Source organism: Mytilus edulis, chromosome 2 (genome assembly GCF_963676685.1).
Source record: "Mytilus edulis chromosome 2, xbMytEdul2.2, whole genome shotgun sequence".
In the NCBI taxonomy this organism is placed as follows: domain Eukaryota; kingdom Metazoa; phylum Mollusca; class Bivalvia; order Mytilida; family Mytilidae; genus Mytilus; species Mytilus edulis.
In genome coordinates, this window is record NC_092345.1 from 48,244,134 (window position 1) to 48,268,381 (window position 24,248).

The 24,248-nt window shown below is 30.6% G+C and overlaps 2 protein-coding genes across 3 annotated transcripts; one reads left to right on the top strand and one right to left on the bottom strand.

Annotated features, from left to right (window-relative positions):
- Window positions 1-6,073: 6,073 nt before the first annotated feature.
- LOC139512321 (FAD-dependent oxidoreductase domain-containing protein 1-like) lies at window positions 6,074-23,319 on the top strand. Of its 2 annotated transcripts, XM_071299834.1 has the most exons (11): window positions 6,074-6,155; window positions 9,953-10,348; window positions 10,901-11,030; window positions 13,592-13,691; window positions 14,194-14,288; window positions 15,208-15,383; window positions 15,835-15,980; window positions 17,505-17,640; window positions 18,993-19,007; window positions 21,131-21,235; window positions 21,759-23,317. In XM_071299834.1, exons 2-11 carry the CDS (start codon window positions 9,974-9,976, stop codon window positions 22,011-22,013), a joined length of 1,533 nt encoding a protein of 510 aa, XP_071155935.1. In that variant the 5' UTR covers window positions 6,074-6,155; window positions 9,953-9,973; the 3' UTR covers window positions 22,014-23,317. The 2 variants fall into 2 exon arrangements, with proteins under 2 accessions (XP_071155935.1, XP_071155936.1); XM_071299835.1 differs by lacking the exon at window positions 18,993-19,007 and having other exon boundaries at window positions 21,759-23,319.
- LOC139510884 (uncharacterized) lies at window positions 6,999-8,042 on the bottom strand. Its single transcript, XM_071297427.1, has one exon. The coding sequence runs from the start codon at window positions 8,040-8,042 to the stop codon at window positions 6,999-7,001; it is 1,044 nt and encodes a 347-aa protein (XP_071153528.1).
- Window positions 23,320-24,248: the final 929 nt, after the last annotated feature.

The following is a 24,248-nucleotide window of genomic DNA, read 5'->3' on the forward strand; positions in this document are numbered from 1 at the left end:
ACCAAATACGGTGAAAAATTAAAAGGAAGGACAGAGATTACAATCAAAAGAAAGCATGAAAATATGTTTTATCCTAGCCCCCACCCCACCCGGCCATAAAAATGATGAAATGGAACCTTTACATGCCATATTAAATTGTTTATAAAATAACCAACCTTAATATATCCTAAAGTTAGGACCATCATAAGACCATCTTAAGACACCTAAAATGGTATCCGAAAGTTAGGACAATTCCTAGTATTTTCCTAATTTGCGACATGTTTGATAAACCCACTTATGACTAAGATATGTCCTGAGTTCAGTTCTTAGGATAAACAGGCCCCAGGGCAAACAGAAGCTAATAACTTTCACATCTACTTCTATATGCCATGTCCATTGTGTCAATTCTATCATTCCATCAGGTCCTTAGTGCACTTGTTTTGTTCTTAGTGCACCTATAAGGGGATCCTTTGCTGTATTTCTCTTACTATTATCTGTTTTACCTGTAAAATGGCGCAAGTGACGTTTTTTTTTTGTTCTTTGGGGCAAATAAAATTTAACCTTGTGGCGCAAATGAAATATTGGATTTTTCAAAAATTGGCGCACATGCAATGTGCCCCTTGAAATATGGGTATTTTTGCGAGATTATATATAAAGTTGCTCTCCTTTTTTAACATACTCTATTTAAATGCATGTATATTGATTCGGGGTATGTGTGATCTTCATATTATATAAATGAGCTATTCGGAATCTTAAATTATTAATGGTTAATGTATCATTAAATTAAACTAATTCATTTGAAAGTTCATCTTTCAAATAAGTTCCCAAACGAATCCCGGACATTTGTCCTCTGATTTGTATAAAAGTATTGGTCATTATTTCTTAAATATTTGTATATCTACAGGTAATTAATTTCAAGGAAATTTTATATTAAAACGGGTACATGTTAAGGTAAATTAGAATCTAGTACTACTCTATGTTTAAGGCTGTTTTCATATTGCCATTTTTTACATGAATTATTTTGAACAATTTCGAATTGAGTTTAATAAATAAATAAAATTGAATCAAAAGTTATGAAAGAATCTTTTTTTTCAGTTAACGCTGGCAATATAAATTATAATCATGCATGTAGTTACGATATCAAAGTGTTACGTTATCATGGTTATGTTATTGTAGGACTGGTTTTTAATGATAAATTTTGCATAACATGTCAATGTGCGTATAAGCGATATTCTAAAATTGTTTGCCTCTTGTTGAAAGGGAGTCTATCCAATTTAGCCGACGCGTATCTTATTAACCGAAGAAAGGGAGCTAACTCGAGTCGAAAACAAATTAAGTGTCAGTGTAGTTACTCGCCCTTCTTTAGCTAGGGTTTAACTAAGAATGCAAAATTCTATAGCTGAAGTTTCACAAAACACACACACAAAAACATATTGTTATCTAATTTACGGATTAGCTTAAAAAAAAAAAGGCAGTTCTAGTATTTTAAGATAAGAAGCTAAAGTTTGAATATATTAAGCCGGACGATTATTTAATTAAACAGTTATATGTTGCTTCAGTTTAAAATATATTTGTAGAACAATTGTTTTAATCTATTTTTCAATGGATTAATTTGAAAGAAAAAAATACATTCGGTTAAATGCGAGATATTGAGTATCACACTCTCACTTTTTATGAATTTACTTTATAGATAGATTGAATTGAAAAGTTAAAATTTGTTACTTTTTTTATTTTTTGTTCTGTTAACACTGACAATAAATCTATCATCAAGCGGCGTTTTGCATTTGCGCCGATCTGCATTTCGTTTGCGTCGATTTTTTTTTCATTTGCGCCGATTTTTTACAGGTAAATAACAGGTAAATTACTGGTGAAATGATATAAGAAGATGTGGTATGAGTGCCAATGAGACAACTCTCCATCCCAGTAATGTAATTTTCATTTATCATTAAAGATCTCTTCCGTTAGCCAGTTGTACATATGTTATGAATTGTCAATTATAACATGTATATAACTGTTGTCTTCTGCTTAAAATCAACAAGTAAAAACCTAGTATGATAAAAGCACTTAGTTTGTTTATACTAAAATGACGAATTAAAAATATATGTACAGCATTCAAATCCATAAAAACGGAATACATTCAAATCATAAATCTGTTCTTTCCGAGTATGTTTAGGCAATACATCTAATATATTCCTTTCTTATGATTTCGTCTCTTCTATATTTGGCGTAATTGTCGATAACGAATGCCATCTTTTTTTTTTGTCTGGCACACGTACTGGTGGGGGCATTTCTAGAGTTCGCATTTTCTCACAAGGAAGCTATTAAACCAAGAGTTCCAAATGGTGAAGTTGAATGCATCCCTTCGTTAATTTTATGGACGCCAGCACTTATTGGTTGTCCATTATGGAATGTGTACTTGTACATTGTCTAAGAATGTATGACATTTTTCATCAGAAGGAGCGGAGCGTCAGACAATGTCAAACGTGAAGCAGTCAACGATTTCATTTAGGGAAAGGAATGGTAACCCGAAACATTGGGATAGCCATTTACCAATTGCAATGTCACTTGATTTGTCTTTATACTATGTGCTCAGCCAATGTAAAAGTATGAACTTACCTGTAAATCCAATTAGAAAAAAATATAAAATCGGCGCAAATGAAAAAATGAAATCGGCGCAAATGAAAGAATGAAAAATTTCAAAATCGGCGCAAATGTCATACGCCCTCATCAAGATGGGTTATTATATTTGTTTACATTAGAGATTTATAAGTGGATTGAAAATACAATAACTCTATAGCTACCTTTATGAAAGATTTAATGGAAAAACAATTATTGTATAAATTATTAATTTATTTTTGCATTAAATTAGCAATAAATTTAGTTTTAAGATTGGTTTAATTAAACATATATATTTGGTTAAATTTTAGATTTATTCAGTTATTAAACATGTAATAAATCTAGTTTTACCAATGGTTTAATTATACATTTATATTAGTTTAAATTTTGTATTTATTTTGTATTATACATATGATAAATCTACTTTTATGGGTGGTTTAATTGCACAATTATATTTCCTTAAATTTTAGATTTATTTTTTATTAAACATATCATAAATCTACTTCTACAAGAAGTTTAATTGAATAATTATACTTTCTTAAATTTTGTATTTATTTTGTATTATACATATGATAAATCTACTTTTATGGGTGGTTTAATTGCACAATTATATTTCCTTAAATTTTAGATTTATTTTTTATTAAACATATCATAAATCTACTTCTACAAGAAGTTTAATTGAACAATTATACTTTCTTAAATTTTAGATTTATTTTGTATTAAACGTATACTAAATCTATTTATACGAAACGTTTAACTGAAAACTTAAAATTGATTAAATCATTCATAAAATATCAATTAAATTTAACTTAAATTTAACACTGTAAGTTTAATCAAATTTAATCAATAATTAGACTTGGTTAAATGCATCATTTCATGCAGTGTACGGTGTATGTGGTATTGCTTTACCACAAGACGACAATTATTTACTTCTTTGCTTTTTTGGGTTCTTTATTAGGGGGGGGATAGTTCTTTTATTGGTATAAGTACATTATGAATTAACGGATATAAATATTTTTCTTAGTTTGTTTTTGGCAATGCATAAATTTATCAAACACTTATAGTTTCATACAAAACACTATGATCAAATTATAATTATCTATCTATAAAAAATATCGCAGATAAACATGCAGCCAAAATTCAACAGTATTCATGAAATTAAATGATTTTTATTAAAAAGTGCACTTTTAATTTTACACTATATTTACAGAAAATACAACAAATTGTGAAAACTGAACCACTTTATTGGGACGTTTGAGTCTTGTTGAATTGCACTCCGCAAAGTCGCTAATGTTGTATCATGTCCTATAACCAGATCGTCTTCTTCATGTGTATGTGGACAAGCCTGCAAAATAGCTATATATGAGTTGCTTGATTATCTTTAATTTGTTGAAAAACTTGTTTGTAGATTGGCCTCCAACATTGCCAGTATACAGCATGAACTCTCGACTTTTCTGGTAATTGAAACCGTTGTATATTAAAACTCTGCCTCCGCGATTTCTGGCAGCAATGACCCTAGCAGCCATTTTAGAGAAATGACAGAAAAGGGCAGCAGAGTCCTTTATATAACAACTTTTCATGGGAACTTTCAACATACACAAAGATGTCAATTTTAAAACAAAAGTGACATTGTTGACACTTCCTTTGCTTGCATCATCAACTTGGTAATGCACACCATGCACCGTTCAAGTATTTCACGTGAAAAGTGTGAAATTCTTAAGTAGTTTAAATAGCTTAAAATAAAGGTTGAAATATGAAAGAATATTTTATTATGAAAATTAAACAAAAAGAATAGATAAAAGAAAGAGGGTCCGGTAATCTGCGGCATACGTGTCTGCGACTGTTTCGATTTCATGATAACTTTAAATTAATATGTATCTACCAACAAGTTTTTTTTTAAGTTATTAAACGCATTTTGATATAAGCATTGAGTTTAAAACCGACCAAAGGTGGAATCGATTTGAGGTGGGGGGGGGGGGGGGGGGGCTGGGAAATAAGTTAAAAACAATAACGGGGATTAAGTTTTGGAAATGTTAGGTCTGTCGCGTCTCGAAAGCCAGGTAGAACGCCTTGTGCATCGGCCTGTGATTAGTCTTAAATATAGTAACAAAGCTATATATATTTTGTATAATGTCAATTTCATGACGGAACACTTTCTCCACAATCAGGGATCCATTAAAGGATGAAAATAAGTTTGACATTTGTGTTGCGATTTAAAACGCTATATCAATGTATTAATTCAAGTTGCAGTATAAAAACAATATTAGGTCAACGTCATAAAAACATAAACTTTTTTTGTACCCAACTGAATACTGGTGTCGATGAAGGTTCGGAAGAACCAGTCCTTCTCCAGTTTCTCAGCCTAGTTTATATTTTCCTGACATTGACTTAATATTGTATTTGTATATGTCGGACTACAGTGGCGGATCCAGCCATTTAAAAAAAAGGGGGGGGGGGTTCAACCCAGGACAAAAGGGGGGGGGGGGGGGGGTCCAACTATATGTTCCCATTCAAATGCATTGATCGGCCAAAAAAAAAGGGGGTCCAACCCCCGGAACACCCCCCCCCCCCCCTGGATCCACCAATGGACTATAGAACTGTCGGACTATTAAACTGTCGGACTATAGATTTCTCGGACTTTCAGGAACATATGAGTATTTGGACCAATCCATATGGGTATGATACTGAAAACTGAGACTACGATAACACAAATTAAGAGATCTTTGTTTTCTAGCAATGGGCAGCTTACTATCCATATCCGAATAATTACATTAGATGTATGTTTCATTATAATACTTTATTCTAATTAGCTAACAGCACATCACGTGTTATTCCGTAAGCAATTGTATCACTCAATAAAACTTTTCATTCATGATAACACGTGGTACCACAATAAAGTGCACAGATGAATTAAATAAAAACAATATAAAATTCGTTTTTTCTTGATCATAGCTAAAAAAATGTAATTATAAGTATTGAATGCTTCTTTTTGTAACTTTATAGGGTTGTAAAAGCGTTGACCGTGCGTACATTTTTAGAATGAAGTGCTTCCGCGCTTCATACAAAATGTACTTCGGTCAACGCTTTTACACCCCAATAAATTTACAAAAAGAAGCATTCAATTCTTAAATACTGAATAGGATTTTTTCAATACTAGAAAACAAAGAAATAGTGATGTTAACGTCAAATACGTTAATAAAGTAATACAAATAGACAGGAAATACTAAAAAAAATGAAAAAAATGATTAACAAAATTTTAATCTGTTAACCAAGTCCTTGTGACTCAGACACTCGATGATGATCTCAGATGATGACACTGTAAAAAAATTTTTTTTTTGCGTTAGAAAAAAGCAGGTGCTTTATTTTAATTTGAAATTATTGTTTATATTGTTTTTCCCGCGTACCATACACTTATAAATACGTATTCTGTACAATTTCTATCCGAAGTTGAGCAGGATTTACAATTTCTTTACTGGTATCTGGTCAACAATTATCCGTTAGCTCAACACTGAAAGACTAAAGCAAATGTTTATTTTTCAAGGCCAGTTGAAGTGCAGCATGTAAATATTTTTGTTTTAAAACCTGTATTGTATTATTCTGGTAAATTATCAGATAATAGTACATTTAATTTACCTTATGATCCAAGCTTTCAACCTTTAACGGGATTCAGACTATTATTTTTCGAACTGTATCATATAATTTTGTTTTTTAGAACTTTTTTTTACAGATTTGCCATTGGCCGCAGTCGACATGACAAAAATTATGACCTGCTGACAGGTCAGTCGTCAAATTTACAAATGCCGTCTTTTTTTTACTGATACGCCTTAGCTATTAGCTCGTTTGAAAATAAACACATTTGTACTAGAATGCATAATTTTGCCAATTGCGTCTAAATGAAAAAAAATCATTAAATTAAATATATAATTTTATTCTGTATTCTGTAGGTGTTGCTGTTGACACTGGATTGTCTCCCTTGTAATTTTTCAAGTCTTGCGTGTATATATTTCACTCTGGTAAACAACTCACTTGTACTTTAAAATATAAACTATTAGGTGGCAACTGTGCTTAACATATTTTTACAAAAATTAAAAATATATATACATTTATTAATTAACATGAAAATTTAAAGGAAAAAAATAAAAGATTAAAAAAAAAATTAACATTACATTAATCAAACCGGTGCGACTCGCAAATAAAGTCATTCAACAATCGCATTAGTGTTTTATTAGAGACGGAGACATTGTCGTTTTTTTCCATTGACAATAAAAGTTCCAAATCAATATGCAACGATCCTGTGTTAAAGTATATCTCATGTATAAGTTTCTGTCTTGCCTCTTCATAATTTTCACAAAATAATAAATAATGTTCCACAGTTTCTAATTGACCACATTCACACTTGGGGTCTATATTTTGATTGATTTTGTTTTGGTAATTTTTAGGTAGTATCCGGATCTTAAATTTCTAATAATTTTTGCTGTTTTATGATCTGGATAATCAAATGTCGATTTTTTGCTGACAGTCTGATGAAAGTTATAATAAAATCTTCCTGTATCACTATTATCCCATCTATGTTGCCACTTTTTATTTACTAAAATTCTTGCTGCTGTTTCAATATCTTGTTTAGTTACTGTAATATGAGCTTCTTTTTGAATTTGATTTGCCTCTTTAGCTGCCTCTTTAGCTAGTTTATCAGCTATTTCATTTCCTTTAACATCTGCATGTCCTGGGGTCCAATCAAAATTAATTTTTATTCCATGGTGTTTTTGGATAGATTTAATAAGGGAAATAATTTCATGTGAAGTGGATCTATGATTTTCAATTTTCCAGTTTAATGTTAAAATTCCAATTGCTGATTGACTGTCCGAAAATATTTTTACTTCTTCTATTAATGTTTTATTTTTAATTCTGCTTACATAATCTAATATAAATTTTATTGCAACAAGCTCTGCCAAAAGAATTGAACCCCTTTTTGAAACTGGTTGTTTAAGTTCTATTTCTTTATTGTTGAAGATTACAATTGCACCTGCTCCACAAGGTCTTGGGTTGGATTGGCAAGAACCGTCTGTAAAAGCAACAACTGTTGATGGAGATACTGTGTTAAGTTTGTTTAATATTAAATTTTTTCCTGTGATTTCTTGTTCTTTAGTTCTGTTTTTTGAGAAACCAAGAGTACGCCAATATTCTGTTGGAGATTTTGATGCTTGTAGACCTTGAAATTGATATTCTGGCTCTATGTCATCAATACTGATATCTGTTTCTTCTTTCATGTTTTTTGCTTGTTGTAACATTAAGCCTAAAGGTGATATGAACTTGTCCACTGTTTCTTTGTTTTTCCATTCATCTATTTTGTTTCTGATAGGGATTTTGGTTGAATAAGAATTTAGTCTTGCAATATCTCTAATAGCCATTTCTTCTCTTCTAAGATCTAATGGCAAAACTCCTGCCATAACTTGTAATACTTCCAAACTGGCTGTTGCAGAAACTCCTAGACAAATAGATAAACCCTTTCTTTGGATGGTATTTAATTTTTTTAAGTGTTCTTCTTAATTTTAAAATGGGGGTTCAGAGGGGTCCTGATTCCGAAATCCCAGGCTTAAAACATGAAATCCTGAGCTCCTGAATCAAAAGTAATTTAAATCCTGACATCACGAAATTAAAAAAAAAGAATTCCTTCATCCCGAAATCCTGAGCTTAAGGTCCATCATAACAAACGGACAAATATGGCTGGATTTACATGCCAAAAATTACTATGAGTACAGACTTAAATGTACCTGTGAACTTGGAAAAGTTTTAATGCCTGGCATCCACTAGATATAATAAAGTTAAATGCATTTTCTGTTTCAGAAAGATAAAATCTCTTTTGGATTTTGACGGGCATTTTTTTTCCTTCATGCAAAAGATGTGAAAATTAACTAAGTTGTGGTATAACTATGAGATGCACCCTCAGGTAAAAAACCAGTTTGTATTGTTTTGATTGTTCTTAATTGACATGGACAAGAGGTATCTTCACAACTATAGGTGAGTTAAAGAGTTTATCTGAGTCAGCTGCGAGTGGACAGTATCAAAGTAATTCAGGTGTTTGTTTATTTTTGCACCTTCTGCAGAAAGGGAAAAAAATGCCCATCAAAAACCAAGAAATATTTTATGTTTGTTAAATACAAAATGCATTTAACTTTTATATATCTAGTGGATGCTAGGCATTAAAACTTTCCAAACAGCACAGGTCAGTCTGTACACAGTGTGTTTTTTTAGGTGAAAATACGGCCATATTTGTCTATTTGTTATGATGAACCTTAAAAACACCTGATCCCAGCTGCAGAGTCCTGATAAGGGTCCCTTCCTTTATAAACCACACAGAAGGTTATAGTAACTTATAGACCTTGTCGATTTTTGTCCGCCATTTACAAAAATTCCAGTAAAAGTTTGATGTCACAATACAAAATACCGGACACCACAATGGAAAAGTGATTGTTGATGTCAATAGTTCAAGCGGCCTGCATGGCAGATTCTCAGGTCAACTGGGACAGATTTCCAAATACTGATAATGTGTATTAAAAGACATACATGTATCCACTTATTAAACACAATATTAATTAACAACAAATACAGATCCAGTTTGATTTTGAGTTGCACTTCTTTCAATATTCTATATACATGATATACTTTTAAAGAAGACTAAATCTAAAAGGTCATGAAGGTGTCAAACCATATGAACTAATTGTTACATGTCAGATCAAAATATGAGAGATGTTTAATATGAATGAATACAATAATTTAATCATGTTAGTAGATATATGTTACATAAAATATATTACATGTATTATAGACATGATAGACATGCAGCTTGTGTGAGGTAAACATTATTTCTGTAAATAAAATATGAAAAATCCTTATAAGTTAACCATGCTGCATGGTAACTGTGTTTATTTTCATTTTTAAATAACAAGTATATATCATATACAACATTTGTACAATTCAGCATCTTTAAAATGCCATAAATCAAATTTCACTATTGATTTTTTTTTTATCAACTTTGTTATTTGTTCTATTCTTAGACAGCTATGTACATAATTTTTACATTCAATTTTTATGTTTCCTATATATATATTAAAGTAAATTTGCAAGCAAGTTGTGTAAAAAAACTGATCACATTTTTTCAATCACCTTTAACCCTATGGCCACCCCCATCATGCCTTTTCCTTTTGGTAAATCTGATACACAAACCGCATTGCATGGCTATGGTCTTTTAATTGTCAAAAATACAGAACTTTGATATAAACATGATAAATGTTCAAAGCTAGTTTCATTTCAGTCATGTCAGTAATTTATTTGACTTATTTATTTAATCTTATTTTAGATTTACATTTCCTGTTTTGAAATGTTTAGTAAATATGCACCCAGGCTGAGATGTAGATGTAACTCACTAAACAAATCTGTATCTATAAGATGCTTGAGTGACAAAGGTTCTGATCCAAATGATCCAGAGAAAGAAAACAAAGTGGTGGCTGAGAAAGAGTATAAAACACCTGCTGCTGGTACCTACCATTCCCCATGGATTATTTTAAAAGAAGAGGTGAAGAGCATAACTGGAGCTTTTACTACAGGTCGTGTGACTCAAGCAAGGAACGTAGTTCCTAGAGAAGCAGATATATTGATCATAGGGGGAGGACTGGTTGGAAATTCAGTGGCTTACTGGTTAAAGAAAAGAAATCCTAAAGGTGTCAATGTTACAATAGTGGAAAGAGATTATGGTGTAAGTGAAAGCTAATTTTTACTTTAGCTATACATGCTATAGGCAAAAAAAAAGTAGAAGTTATTTAAATTTATTTTCTTCCACCTGGTAACTATATATGTGAAATGATTGTACTCTTAAAATATTTCAGATAGACAATCATGACTATTAGTACGTGTACATGATATAGGGCGACATTCACAACTCTTGATAATGCTAAAGCCAAAAATATTCTTAAAATGCGTTAGGGTACAGGTAGGTATGCAAATTTAGGGTAAACCATTGTAAACAGGGTTAGCTTAACAGGGAACACAAAAAATGCAACTTCACTTTGTCTTATAAATAAAATGGGACAATCCAAAATGAGACAATAAATTAAGTTTGATATAAAAGATATAATCAAGTTCAACAAATTATGTTCATTTGTAAATAATCATGATACATGTTCATATGTTATTGCCTTAGTTTTCGCAAAATTTTTAACCAGAATTATAGAATTATAAATCTTTTATAATAGCTTCAACATTTTAGAAATGAAATATAAAATTCAATGTTCTGTTCCTTATTTTTCAGTACACAAGAGCTTCAAGTATGTTGTCAGCAGGGGGAATACGTCACCAATTTAGTCTTCGAGAAAATATTGAGATGTCTATGTTCACGACAGATTTCATAAGAAACATCAGGGAACATCTTAGTGTATTAGGTAAAAAATTAAGTTCATTAGACTGGTGTTGATGAACATCAGGGAACATCTTTGTAAAAAATAAGTTCATTGTACTGAAATTGGTTATTATTATGGAACATCGCATTTTATAATTCAACATTATATATGATTCTTGCACTAAAATTGATGAACATCAGGTCACACCTCAGTGTATTCATGGTATTTGGTAAAATGTAAGGTTATTTCCCTTTGCCACATGAATGACACAAAGAAGGGGGCATTAAGTGTTACTGGAGTCAGGCCGTCTGTCCATTCTTTCATCTGTCTGTCCCAAAATAAGTCTCTTTAACCTTATACACAATGCTTATGACCATAAAACACAGATCAGGTTCGAATTTGGTAAGCTTCACTTTTACAGTTCTCTGGTTATGTCCCTTTTTTACATGTTTTACGTTTTATGCAAAAGTGGGCAACGTCTGTGTCCCATGGACAGATTCTCCATTTATTTAATCTTGTAACACAATTACATCAATCAAAAAGATTTAATATGAAGTTAATCTTAAAACTCACCAACTGACATTTAAATGATATTTGTAATTTACACCTTAATCATGTTATTTTCATTTAATAATTCATGTTGGAGTTATGGAACTTTTACCAATATTTTTCTAGTAAAGCACAATAATAGTGTAGACTCTATTCAGTGAAACTATTGACAGAAGCCTTCAGGGGCGGATCCAGCCATTTTCAAAAGAGGGAGGGGGGGGGGGGGGGGGGGGGGGTTCCAACTACATGTCCCAATCAATTCAAATGCATTGATTGCCCAAAAAAAAGGGGGGTTCCAACTCCTTTTGCAACACAATGACACTTTGCATTGTGAAAGCAGCTATAAATCTTTTTGCAAGAAATCTTTCATATTTGGTAAGATTGTTTGCCATTATGCGTAGTTGACTTTACTGTTTACTTTTAAACAATTGCCTAGGTTGAATGTTCAAGTTTGAGATTAGATTAGTTTAGGGCGCAGTGGCGGATCCAGCACTTTTCCTTAGGGAGGGGGGGGTTGCTGACTGACCTAAGGGGGGGGGGGGGGGGGCGCTCCAGTCATGCTTTTGCATAGTTTCATTAAAAAATTTATGACAAGGGAACCACTTATAAGTAAATGATATTTGATATGCAGTTGTATTAGCATTGACAATGATTGACATATCTTGTTTACAGGGAAGTTATTTGTACAGGTCTGTACCTTCAGTCATAGTTCATTGACTTTATTAGTTTGATATCTTACAGTCATGACAGTACTGTATGCTAAACATGCTTTTAGTATTGCTATTTTGATTTCAACATTTACATTTTATTATCAAAATTGCTAAAACTCAAATGCAAGACATGTCAATTGCAATGTGCAAATTATTTATTTATAAAAATGTTAGCAGTACATACACCTTTTTTTTCTTATTTACCATGTTTACTGAAAGCTAAATAGACTAAAAAATATGCTGTTTTATTTTGTTTTAATACTTATATGACTTACTTTAAAGTGTTATGTAGATATATAATTTCACAATCCACAATCTTGCCAAAAAATATAAATTTGGGATAATATTTCTTACTACATGTACTAGTCTTTACTGGTGTTCTTATTAGGTTAACACATGTACATGTATTCAAGTGTAATCATCAATATAAAAAAGAGGATGTGGTATGATTGCCAATGAGACAAATCTCTACAAGAGACCAATTGATACAGAAATAACTAACTATAGGTCACCGTACAGCCTTCAACAATGAGCAAAGCACATACCACATAGTCAGCTTTAAAAGGCCCTGAAATGACATATCTGAAACAATTCAAATGAGAAAACTAACGGCCTTATTTATGGAGTTTATTTGTTATCTGTTCTAGATCATGAACCTTCTGATGTCCACTTTAATCATCAAGTTTATTTGTTCATGGCTTTTGTTATCTGTTTTAAATCATGAACCTCCTGCTGTCTAGTTTAATCATCAAATTCATTTGTTCATACATTTTGTTATCTGTTCTAGACCATGAACCTCCTGATGTCCAGTTTAATCATCAAGTTTATTTGTTCATGGCTTTTGTTATCTGTTTTAAATCATGAACCTCCTGCTGTCTAGTTTAATCATCAAATTCATGTGTTCATACATTTGGTTATCTGTTCTAGACCATGATCCTCCTGATGTCCAGTTTAATCATCAAATTCATATGTTCATATATTTTGTTATCTGTTCTAGACCATGAACCTCCTGCTGTCCAGTTTAATCATCAAATTCATGTGTTCATACATTTTGTTATCTGTTCTAGACCATGATCCTCCTGATGTCCAGTTTAATCATCAAATTCATTTGTTCATACATTTTGTTATCTGTTCTAGACCATGAACCTCCTGCTGTCCAGTTTAATCATCAAATTCATGTGTTCATACATTTTGTTATCTGTTCTAGACCAAGATCCTAATGTCCAGTTTAATCATCAAATTCATGTGTTCATACATTTTGTTATCTGTTCTAGACCATGAACCTCCTGATGTCCATTTTAATCATCAAATTCATTTGTTCATACATTTTGTTATATGTTCTAGACCATGATCCTCCTGATGTCCAGTTCAATCACCAGGGTTATATGTTCCTAGCTAATAAAGAACAAGCAGAAAATCTGGAAACATGTGTTAAATTTCAGAGGTAATTTTAATAAATAATAAAACCTTATCATGTTTATAGGTCTCAAAACTGATACTTATGGTTCATTTGTACTTCAGGTGTAAAACCACAATTTTGGGGCTCAATCAGAAAATCTAAATGACTGATGATCATTGTAGAACACTTTTTGACTGATAATTTTGAATAATAAAAAAAAACATCATGAGAATTACTGATTGAGTAATAAGTATAAAATAGAGAATGGAAATGGGGAATGTTTTAAAGAGTCATCAACCTGACCAAAGAGCAGAAAAACGGCCAACAATGGGTCTCCAACACAGCAAGAAAATCAGCACCCAGAGTCAGGCTTCAGCTGACCCCTAAATAAGTAGTAGTTCTGTGAAAATGGATGTCACACTAAACTCTAAAGCATATTTATAATGAGCTTAGATTAAAAATAATACAAGACTAACAAAGAATATAGAATTTTGTTCATTCAAACATCTTTTATAAGTAGAGATGCATATTTCTTGTTTTCTTACAGAGAACTAGGTGCCAAAATAGAATTATTGTCAAGAGAGAAAATATCACAAAAATTTCCCTGGGTTAACTTAGAGGGTATAGAAATGGCATCATATGGTATGTATTATTTATTTTTATTGTAAATAAAAAATATTTCGTCATCCTGTCCATTTTGAAATTATTATGCTGACTAAAATTGTGATGATAATAAAGGTTTGAAAAATTGTTCGTCTTATTAAGCATGTTAAGCGTTTGAAAACAAAGTTCAAACCTATGATGATCTAAGACCACAGTTATTTCGTAGTGCATAATAAAGGTTTGAATTATTATGTTTACTGCTGACTAAAATTTGACAATAAATGAAAATTAAAAAAATTAGACAATGAATGAAAATTAAAAAAATCCCACTTTTTCAATAATATTTTTACAGTGTGTTGTACATGTACTAGTACTTTTTGGACAAATTCTATCAAAATTATAGAAAAGACCATCAGCTCTAACTCAATATGGACAATTTTATGATAAGGGGGTCTTGAAATCTTTTGACAGCTTCCGAAGTGCTTATTTGTAACCATTTTCAGCTGGACCAAATCACTACTTTACTTTAAAAAAAAAATAACAGTATAATTTCACCCCCTACTTGCTATTTCAAGCATAAAACGTGGAGAAATAAATTTGGAAGGGGTATAAAAAGAATTGGCAAGTAACACACTGTCCACACTAGGGACTATATAAATTTGTGTTCAAGAAAATCAAGGGACGATAACTGTGGTCTCAGACCTGATTGTGTTGGACAAAAAAAACACAATTTTTATATGTGTGCACGCAAAACAAGTTTCTTGGTAGAGGATCTAAATACAGCACAATTTTTTTTCTCCAAAATTCAAAAAGTATATCTTAACCAAAAAACAAATCTGACTAGCTGGTCAAACAACAGATGTTCTGAAACACTGCTGACTGCCATGACAATTGCAAATAAACAGATCACCTAATGTAACAAAATAGATCTAAATCATACATACTTTAACATTTTTAGGAACACAGGGAGAAGGTTGGTTTGATCCATGGCTGCTATTGAAAGCATTCAGACAGAATAATGTCAATAATGAGGTTACCTATGTGAAAGGGGAAGTAGTTGGCTTCCAACAGACTAGTAACCCTGGCAGCCATGTTGGATCTGAAACTGATTTCCAAACTCTCAATAATATTGATGTAGGTATTTAACAAATAATATCATCTTGAACATACATAAAATATTTGCCACTGGACTTTACGCAACCAACAATCCATCAATATATCTTTGATAAAGGCAAACACTAGAAAAAACTGTTTCATTTATAAGTCAAAGAATAGTAGTTACCATGGTGATAAAATTCAAGTTGAACGTACATTATGACATATTTGACATATGTGAAATGAAAAGGAACAAAATATGTAAGAAAGTAGAGGATATTGTATGGATGTTGTTTAGAAATCAAAATTTTCATGAACTATTAGAAAAGAGCCAATGTGTCAAAAGAAACATTCTTCTGTTGCTGTTCTACATCATAAATGTTGCTTTAAAGCCTTAAGAGGTGAACTAGAAGATCTCACATTTTGAAAGAGGACAATCTCCAGTGTTGACTCACTCTGTACCTCTTGTAAGATTTATTTTTTGCTCTAGATAAAAGACGAGGAGGGAAATCTTCATCAGATGCACTTTTCATTGGTAATCAACTGTGCTGGACCATGGGCTGGAGAGATAGCAGAAATGGCAGGAATTGGAACAGGGCAAGGTGGCTTATCTGTTCCTCTACCTGTGGAACCAAGGTTAGTATTGTGTTTTGGGTAAATGACCAAGATGTTTGGGTGCCACTATTGAAATTAGAAATACTGTCTCTTTATTATGAAGGATCAAAGTTCGAGTCAAGGTCTTTATGAGTGTTTGTTTAGCTCAGTTATGTAGTTTTGTGTTTGGCATATTTTTGTCTGGTTGTCTTTTTATCTGTTCTGCTTCACTAAATGATATTGAAGTGCTCTTTCGAAAGTTTGAACTTTACTCAATTTTCAAAACAATTCTAGAATTTCCTTTACATCTTTTTAACATTATTACTTGCATATTACATGGATGATTAACAAATCAGTTTGTAAATGTTGAAGTTACCTTAAGCATCAATAAATGATATTTTGATTCATATTATAGACACATATAACATTACATTTATATCTGTGTTATTTTACCTCGTCAGAATCATTATCATATTATAATCAAATTTAAATTCAAGTGTCTGAATGTGTAGGTCATTAACTATTATGGTCAGCATTTTCAAAGTTCAAATTTAGGATTTTCACTTATTTTTTAGCAAAGGGAATAACATGTCATCAAAATATGAACTTTTTTTTCTCTCATTAAAGGTGGTACCTAACACTACAGGGAGATAACTCTGTAAAGTCAGCTAACCTAAACATTTTAATTACGTTGTGTTGTAAAAGGAATATTCAGCTTCTCAATGACCAAAATTGGTGTTTTTCAAATTGCTATATAACCAGTGTAATTTTTCTGACAAAACGGTTGGTTCAAAATATTTGAAATTTTTATAGTTTTGTTAAAGGGTTAAAGTAAATACTTTGACAAAATTTTATGAAAATTGATTTTAGTGAAAGTGTTGGGTACCACCTTAAGATTTTAAACCAAAATGGAAAAAAAATATAGTTTTAAAACAACAAACAAATCAGACTTATATAATGGCAAAATAATGAAAAATTCAAGTGTCATACTGTTTCTGAAAACTTGCTTTTTCCTTTCTTTGGTCTGAACAATTTTTATAGATGAACAGGAAGCATATTTTTTTTGCAAATGAATAGTCCCTAGTAGTTAACTATAAGTTTCTTATAATTTTCAAATGATTGAGACTTGTTATTAAATTCTTATTACACTATATGATTTCATTATATTTTCTTTGTCGTTTCAGCTACGTTTAAAATTTTCCTTTCTTTTGACCACAATTTTTTTCCCTTGTCTTTTAAAAGTCACATATAATTTTTTTCCTTATCTTTTAAGCCACTGATTCCTTTTTGAACCCATTTTTATTGAGCATAGATTATGGATATATCATAATTTGTTTGGTATTACCAGTAATGTTTATGATTTTGGAGGGTAATTAAACCTCAAAGCTTACACCATACTTTTAAAGAAATGCATTTAGAATTTATAATACATGTAATAAGTGTACATTGATTGATTTTTAAAATAAATGACCTATATGTATATTTTTAATAGATTGACATGTTATAAAATCTTTCTATCTAGCTAAAGACTAAGGTAGTATTCTAATTCAAAAACTTTATTTATAGAAAAAGATTTGTTTATGTTATTCACTGTCCAAATGGTCCAGGTTTAGAAGCACCTTTGACTGTCGATACAAATGGAGTATATTTCAGAAGAGAAGGGCTAGGTGGATGTTATATATGTGGTTTGTCCCCTGAAGAGGTAACTATAAGAATAATTTTTGGGTAAAGATTGCATCAAAATGCAATCAAACCCAATGGTTCTGACATGATATTTAAAGGCTTATCACTACTTTTGAGATACACACACTTTAGTGCGTTGATCATAAAATTCTATACAGCCTTTTCAGAAATTTATTAATGAAATATATCATTGTATATGCTCACATATTAAAATTACAAAATAATTTTGTACTTGTAAAGAAAATAGCATTAACTTTTGCAAGGTGCAGGAATCTGATATCCATTCTGAAAATATCAATAATGTCATTGTTTAAGTCATCTTTAAAAATTCGAGTTATCTCCCTTTGTCCAGAATTATAGTTGAATCAACTACAACCAATGTTTTTTTTATACAATGCCATATTTGATTTTAATTCTCACTCATAAATTAAAGCAATCTTTACCCTCCAGTGCTTACAAGAGCTTTGAATATACTCTGGCACCAATTGATAGTTTAAGTGGATGTGGACATAAAACCTAAATGTCTCTATTAAATGGATGCTGGATAGAAATTTATTTATAAAATCCCCCCACTTTCAGCAAACTTTCTTTCACATGTATATGTTGTGTACAAGATGTAAATTTGTACAAATTATAATTTGTACAGGGTTTTTGTACAAGTTATAAGTTTTTTGACACACTCCTTCTTGCACCAGGTGATACAGATTTATCTTCTAATATGTACTAGTTCAATGTTTTAGATTCAAATGTATATACTTCAACCTTACATTTAGTGCTGTTATCCTTGTCATCAAAATGGAAATGAGGATACTTGAATGGTTGAAGTTCTAATTTTATTTTTCTCCTGGTATCATATTCATATCCATAAAAAGTCTTTTTGTGGTCTAATAATGTTTTTTGTATCAATGCTCGGTATTAGATTGTGCCATGTAGTTGTGAAAATATGACAGAAATATGTGAAGCAAAAGACTGTAAGCTTGCATCATCCATTTATGCTTAGCAATTCATAAAACACTGATAACTTGTACCAAAAATTTGTACAACATTACAACTTGTACACAATATATATATATATCAAATGGACACACATGTACAAGTTTAATTTGTTTGAAAATTAGTAATATCTAAAGATTTAGTGCTTCATCTTAAAATATATTAATTAATTTGCCTTCAACCAAATTTTCATGAAAGTGTTATGAAAATGATTTCTAGGTAATGTTTTGAAGGTATTGGGTTTATACAAAATATCTAAAAATTTGTGAGAAAAGTTTGCCATATGTAATGATGTTTGTAATTTATTAATGAATTAATAATCCATGTATATCACACACACTAAAGTAACAAATGTAACAAATTGTTGAATTTTTCTAGGGTTTCAAGTCAGAGGTAACACATAGTTCAACTGTTCCAGTTATTTAATATTTTTTGACACATTTGCTTTTATTTATGGTTAAGGCCTATGTATCATGCATACATGTGTCATTAAAAAAATGTTAATTCAGAAACAATTTATCTCTTACCAAATTTTTTACATGATGCCAACTTGATTTTTTTGGTAGATGTTGATGTTATAACTGTGTGTTGAATCGACTTTATAGTTACAATGGTTACCTGAGCTATGCCTGAGCAATTTATATATATATGTCAACACTATGACTTAAAGATTTTGTAACATTATAACCATAATTGACCACTTGCCAAAAAAATTGTTAAGAGAAGAATAGTTTCTGATGTAGTTTTATATCATTTTTAGCAACAGCATTACAAATTAGTTATCAATGCAATGTTATTTAATCACATGATTCTCATGTTAGAGGTACACAAATTGAACAAATTTATGTTATTCTTAAAATTTTGACTTACTGTTTGTCCAATAATTCTTAAAAAGCTGTTTATGATGAAAATCCCTTTGTTGGTATGATTTTTTTTATCATTTCAAATGTTTTATTGCATGTAAACGTTTTTGATAAAGCCTTTCTTGTCTTTAGAAAAAGGAAAAATGTTCACAGGTTAATCAATGCTACTTTCTATGATTTATGAAACCCTCAAAAATTCTAATTTAATTTTAGCTTGTTGCTTCTATTTTGCTTACTTTTTTATTAGAAATATATGGTCACTGTTAATTATTACACAGCCTAATTTATGTCCAAATAAATGAACAAAAAACAAATATGTAACACATCAACAAACGACAACCACTGAATGTCAGTTTTAGCCATTTGGTATGTTATTTTTATATCAATTTGTTTTCATTTTTATGTATGTTTAATTCTGTTGTGTTTCTTTTGACATGTTTAATTGGACCAAGTGTTAACAGTGAATTCTTTTCCTGTTTGTAAATATAATTTCTGCACCACTTTTATTTTTTTAATCACAAATTTGCTGAAATCACAACCTCATTTATTTTATCATATCACAAATTAAATCATGATTTGCATGGTATTCAAAGTACTCATTAAGCCATTGCTTTCATTTTGGTGAGGTTTTTGCAAAGTTCATTACCTTTTTAAGTTCATTGAAGCCTTTAAAACTGGTCTACAGGTACTGTTTGCCTATATTTATTGTGATAACTTCTAGAAAAATGTTCAAATTCTTTTATTAGCTGAGTTCTCTTAATTTCTACAACATTTATTTCCAATTGGACGTCGTATACCAGAATATTTATATGGTTGATGCAGGATTATATGAATATTTGGCAGATTATCATATTAGATTTGTTCTACAGATAAAATTTCAATTTCTTGATAAAAAGTAAATTATCCAAAAAAAACCAGTAAAATTTGCACCAAAATAGCTATTATATGTATATTTTTTTTATACAAAATATATTATATATTCTTTGAACAAAATTGGCAACAATTTTTTTTTGGGAAAACTTGTAGATACTGCTTTTTAAAACAAATATTAAAATATTTCTTGTTTGCACAGATTAATTTGTATTTATTGTATGAATGGGTCAAAAATATTAGTATCTAACTCCATATGTCATCTATATCATTCTTAAAGGGGTTCCGGGAAAAAACTTTACAGGATACACAGAAAAGGCCCTTCAAATTCTGAACTATGTATGGGGTGTAAAGACCTTTTTACAGTTAAATTGTATTTGTAATTCTAAAATTGCTTCCATAGATAATTAATTAATTTTCAAAGTGCCTTCTATAAGTACCATGATAGTTTTAATGGTACAGCCATGAGTCTAAATTAGGTGAGAATGAATTAATTTTTTTAAATAGCATTTTTGTAACAAATACTATAAGAGCATTACTTGTTTTTATGAATTTTAATGAAATAGTTTTACGAAAAATTCTATGGTCTTTGATAAAAAGCTGCAGGTCATCATGGTCATGATGGTTTTCACTGTTATTTCTTGTATAAAAATGTGATGGTCCTTTTCAAAATTTTGGTGATCAAAACCTTTGGACACTTTTCAAGATCTTTGTTTGCAGACTGCTTATATATTGTATTTGTAGTAAATTTGACTTTCAATTGTCTTTTGTATCTGTTTGCAGGATAAAGAACCCGATATTAGTAACTTGGATGTAGATTACAATTTCTTTGAAGAAAAAATCTGGCCAAAATTAGCATATAGATATCCACAGTTTGAGAAAATTAAGGTAAGCCCTTAAAATTATCAGAGTTATTTTTCACATTAGTGTTAAAGAGACTTGATAAACTTATGGTAGTCCTGATAGTAGTTCCTGACAAATGTACTTTATAGGTATATCTTTATGTCAAACCCTTTATTATCAATTGAAAAAAAAAGAACAAACTTGATTTATTTCATGTAAAGGAATTCTAATTCTACATTAACCATTTCTAGCAAATAACAAACAAATATGCCACCAAGATGGGCAGCTAGTGAAATTTCGTATTTAATAATTTTTAGTCAACTTCTTTACATTCATTTCCACAGATTCTGATTGGTATAGCTTTGTGTGCCTTAAGTGGTCAAAGTACCACACTGAACAGCTGATCATTGACAATATTTTTTCAAACTTTACTTAATAAGTAAAAAATTGACACCCAATTTGTTCTAAAGACTAAAATATTTCTGAAAAAGAAACTTTAGAGAATATGGTAGGCAAGAAAACAAAGCTGGCTTTATTACTCTCATGTTTATATGTTTTTTTTTTGCAGTTAAAGAGTGCCTGGGCTGGATATTATGATTATAATTATGTCGATCAGAATCTGATTATTGGACCTCATCCAAAATTCAGAAATTTTTGGTTTGCTAATGGTATGAGTGGACACGGTGTACAACAATCCGTTGCTATAGGAAGGGCTATTGCGGAACTATTCTATGATCATGACTTCACTTCCATAGACTTGACAAGGTTTGGGTTTGACAGAATTATGCATGATGAACCTGTCCTGGAAAATTTCATTGTATGATGAACCAGTCCTGGAAAATTCCATTGTATGATGAACCAGTCCTGGAAAATTTCATTGTATGATGAACCAGTCATAACACATTTCATTGTATGATGAACCAGTCATAGAAAATTTCATTGTATGATGAACCAGTGCTGAAAACTTCATTTTATGGAAACCAGTCATGGAAAATTTTATTGTGTGGTGAACCTGTCTTAGAAAACTTCATTGAATGATGAACCAATAATGGGTAATTTCATTGTGTAATGAACCTGTCTTAGAAAACTTCATTGAATGATGAACCATTCATGGAAAATTTCATTGTGTGATGAACCCGTCCTAGAAAACTTCATTGAATGATGAACCAATCATGGATAATGGATGAATATGAGAAAGGTTATATTCTTAGTATCTAAAGAGGGTCTCAGTGGCTGAGTGGTCTAAGAGGTCGAATATATGTATCACTAGCTAGTCAACACTGTGGTTGTTAGTTGGAATCCTGCACGGGGCAGGTGCGCTTGACTAAAATCTTAATTGACAAGGGTTGTCATTTTCATACCCAAGGTTGGTGGTTATCTCCAGGCACTCAAGCTTCCTCCATCAATAAATTAAACATTAACCAATCAATCAATCAATCAATCAATCAATCAATTAATATATTAATAGTATTAAAAGTATAAGCAGTTTATTTAGAATGAATATTTAGTATTTCCTAGTATAGCATTATACATTATCAGTCTAAAAAAACTGGATAACTGCATAAAGCATATAATTTAGTTAAGGAACTAAATGTGATTCTTAAGCAGGTTCAGGCAAACTGGCAATGTTTTATTACCTGATTACCTTTTCAGCCTTGTTTAGTTTTGAGTCATTAAAAAAGAGTTTGGGAGTATAAAGATTGATATGTTCTCACTGCTCTCTTATGTAATTTCAAACCCTCAGGCCTCTTAATGATAGCTTACTCGTGCTAGTAATTTGCAGAAAATAATTACTATTATGTAACAACTTTATAAATTGTTGATTTAGAGAATGTTTATAATCCTTGTAATATAAGATAATAACCAGATAATAGAGGATAGGATAATTTGTGTAAGTAAAATATTTCTTTATTTATAATATTCAGACTACTACTAAATAATTTCTGTTTTGAAGGATCTGTGGAAAGACATGTTAAATTCTCCATTGTTGCATTTGATTTATATCGATATACGTTGTGAAACATGGCATTAATTTACATATTTATATTTCATGCACCTTTTTTCCACTTTAATTTTACATGTTTTATATTTTTATCAAGTATTTTTACACACAAAATGTGTCAAAATAGTTATGTTTTGTTAATGATTAGATTTGTTGACCATTTTGTTATTTAGGAGTGTATTTGTTTACTTTATTGTTGAAAAGTGTAAAAAATGAAATCTTGTATATATATTTTTTTTTTAAATATAACCTATCTATCTGCATGTTTTGATTCTGTTTTCAATTAAAATAGCTAAAAAAAATGTACATATTGCATTATATGACCTCTAATATGGATTACAATAGTTTTCTATTTGCTAAAATACTGGATAGATGATGAGACTTGCTTGTCTGTCTGTTGTCTATAAATCAACTATGAAGTAAGATACCTGTTGTTTTATCTTGACTAAATGTGTAGTGGACATGGCAAACATTCAAAAGTTGCCAAAATTTCTTGAATATATTCAATAATGTTGTAAATAAAATTGCCACATAATTTGCTTTTTAATTTCAAAGAACATCTCTGAGATATGAATACATCAAAGGAACTGCACCCAAACAGCAGAATAAAATCTCAGGAGGTAAACATGTGGTCATAAACATTGGACAAATATGCAATGCATACAGTCCACACCATAATTTAACCTTAAAGGGAAAATTCGTGATTTTTTTCTTATGGTTTAAATATGTTCATAATGACATAATATATATATTCACAAAGTTTTATCGCTAAATGTGCAGTAATAAAGGAGAAATTCAATAATTAATGAAAAAATATTAACTACTTCCTGTAGGTCGTGACGTTTTCTCCTGGTTTTTGCATGCCGGGATTCAAAATACAATCATTAAAAGTCTTGGTTTTTAATCATATTTTAACTTAATCGTAAGCGCGCCGATGACTTATGCTTTATCTAATAACCAGCCGATAATAAGAAGATAAAACGCACAGACGTGCAATTGTAAAAATTCATGAGATAAATTTTCTATGTTAAACGTATATATTCGAATTATTTTTTT

Bases quoted from the DNA above. Each gene is read 5' to 3' on its own strand.
- LOC139512321 (XM_071299834.1), top strand. From the start codon at position 9,974: ATGTTTAGTAAATATGCACCCAGGCTGAGATGTAGATGTAACTCACTA. The intron at 10,349-10,900 runs GTAAGTGAAAGC...CTTATTTTTCAG, and splicing joins TAGTGGAAAGAGATTATGGT to TACACAAGAGCTTCAAGTAT. The intron at 11,031-13,591 runs GTAAAAAATTAA...TATATGTTCTAG, and splicing joins GGAACATCTTAGTGTATTAG to ACCATGATCCTCCTGATGTC.
- LOC139510884 (XM_071297427.1), bottom strand. From the start codon at position 8,042: ATGGCAGGAGTTTTGCCATTAGATCTTAGAAGAGAAGAAATGGCTATT.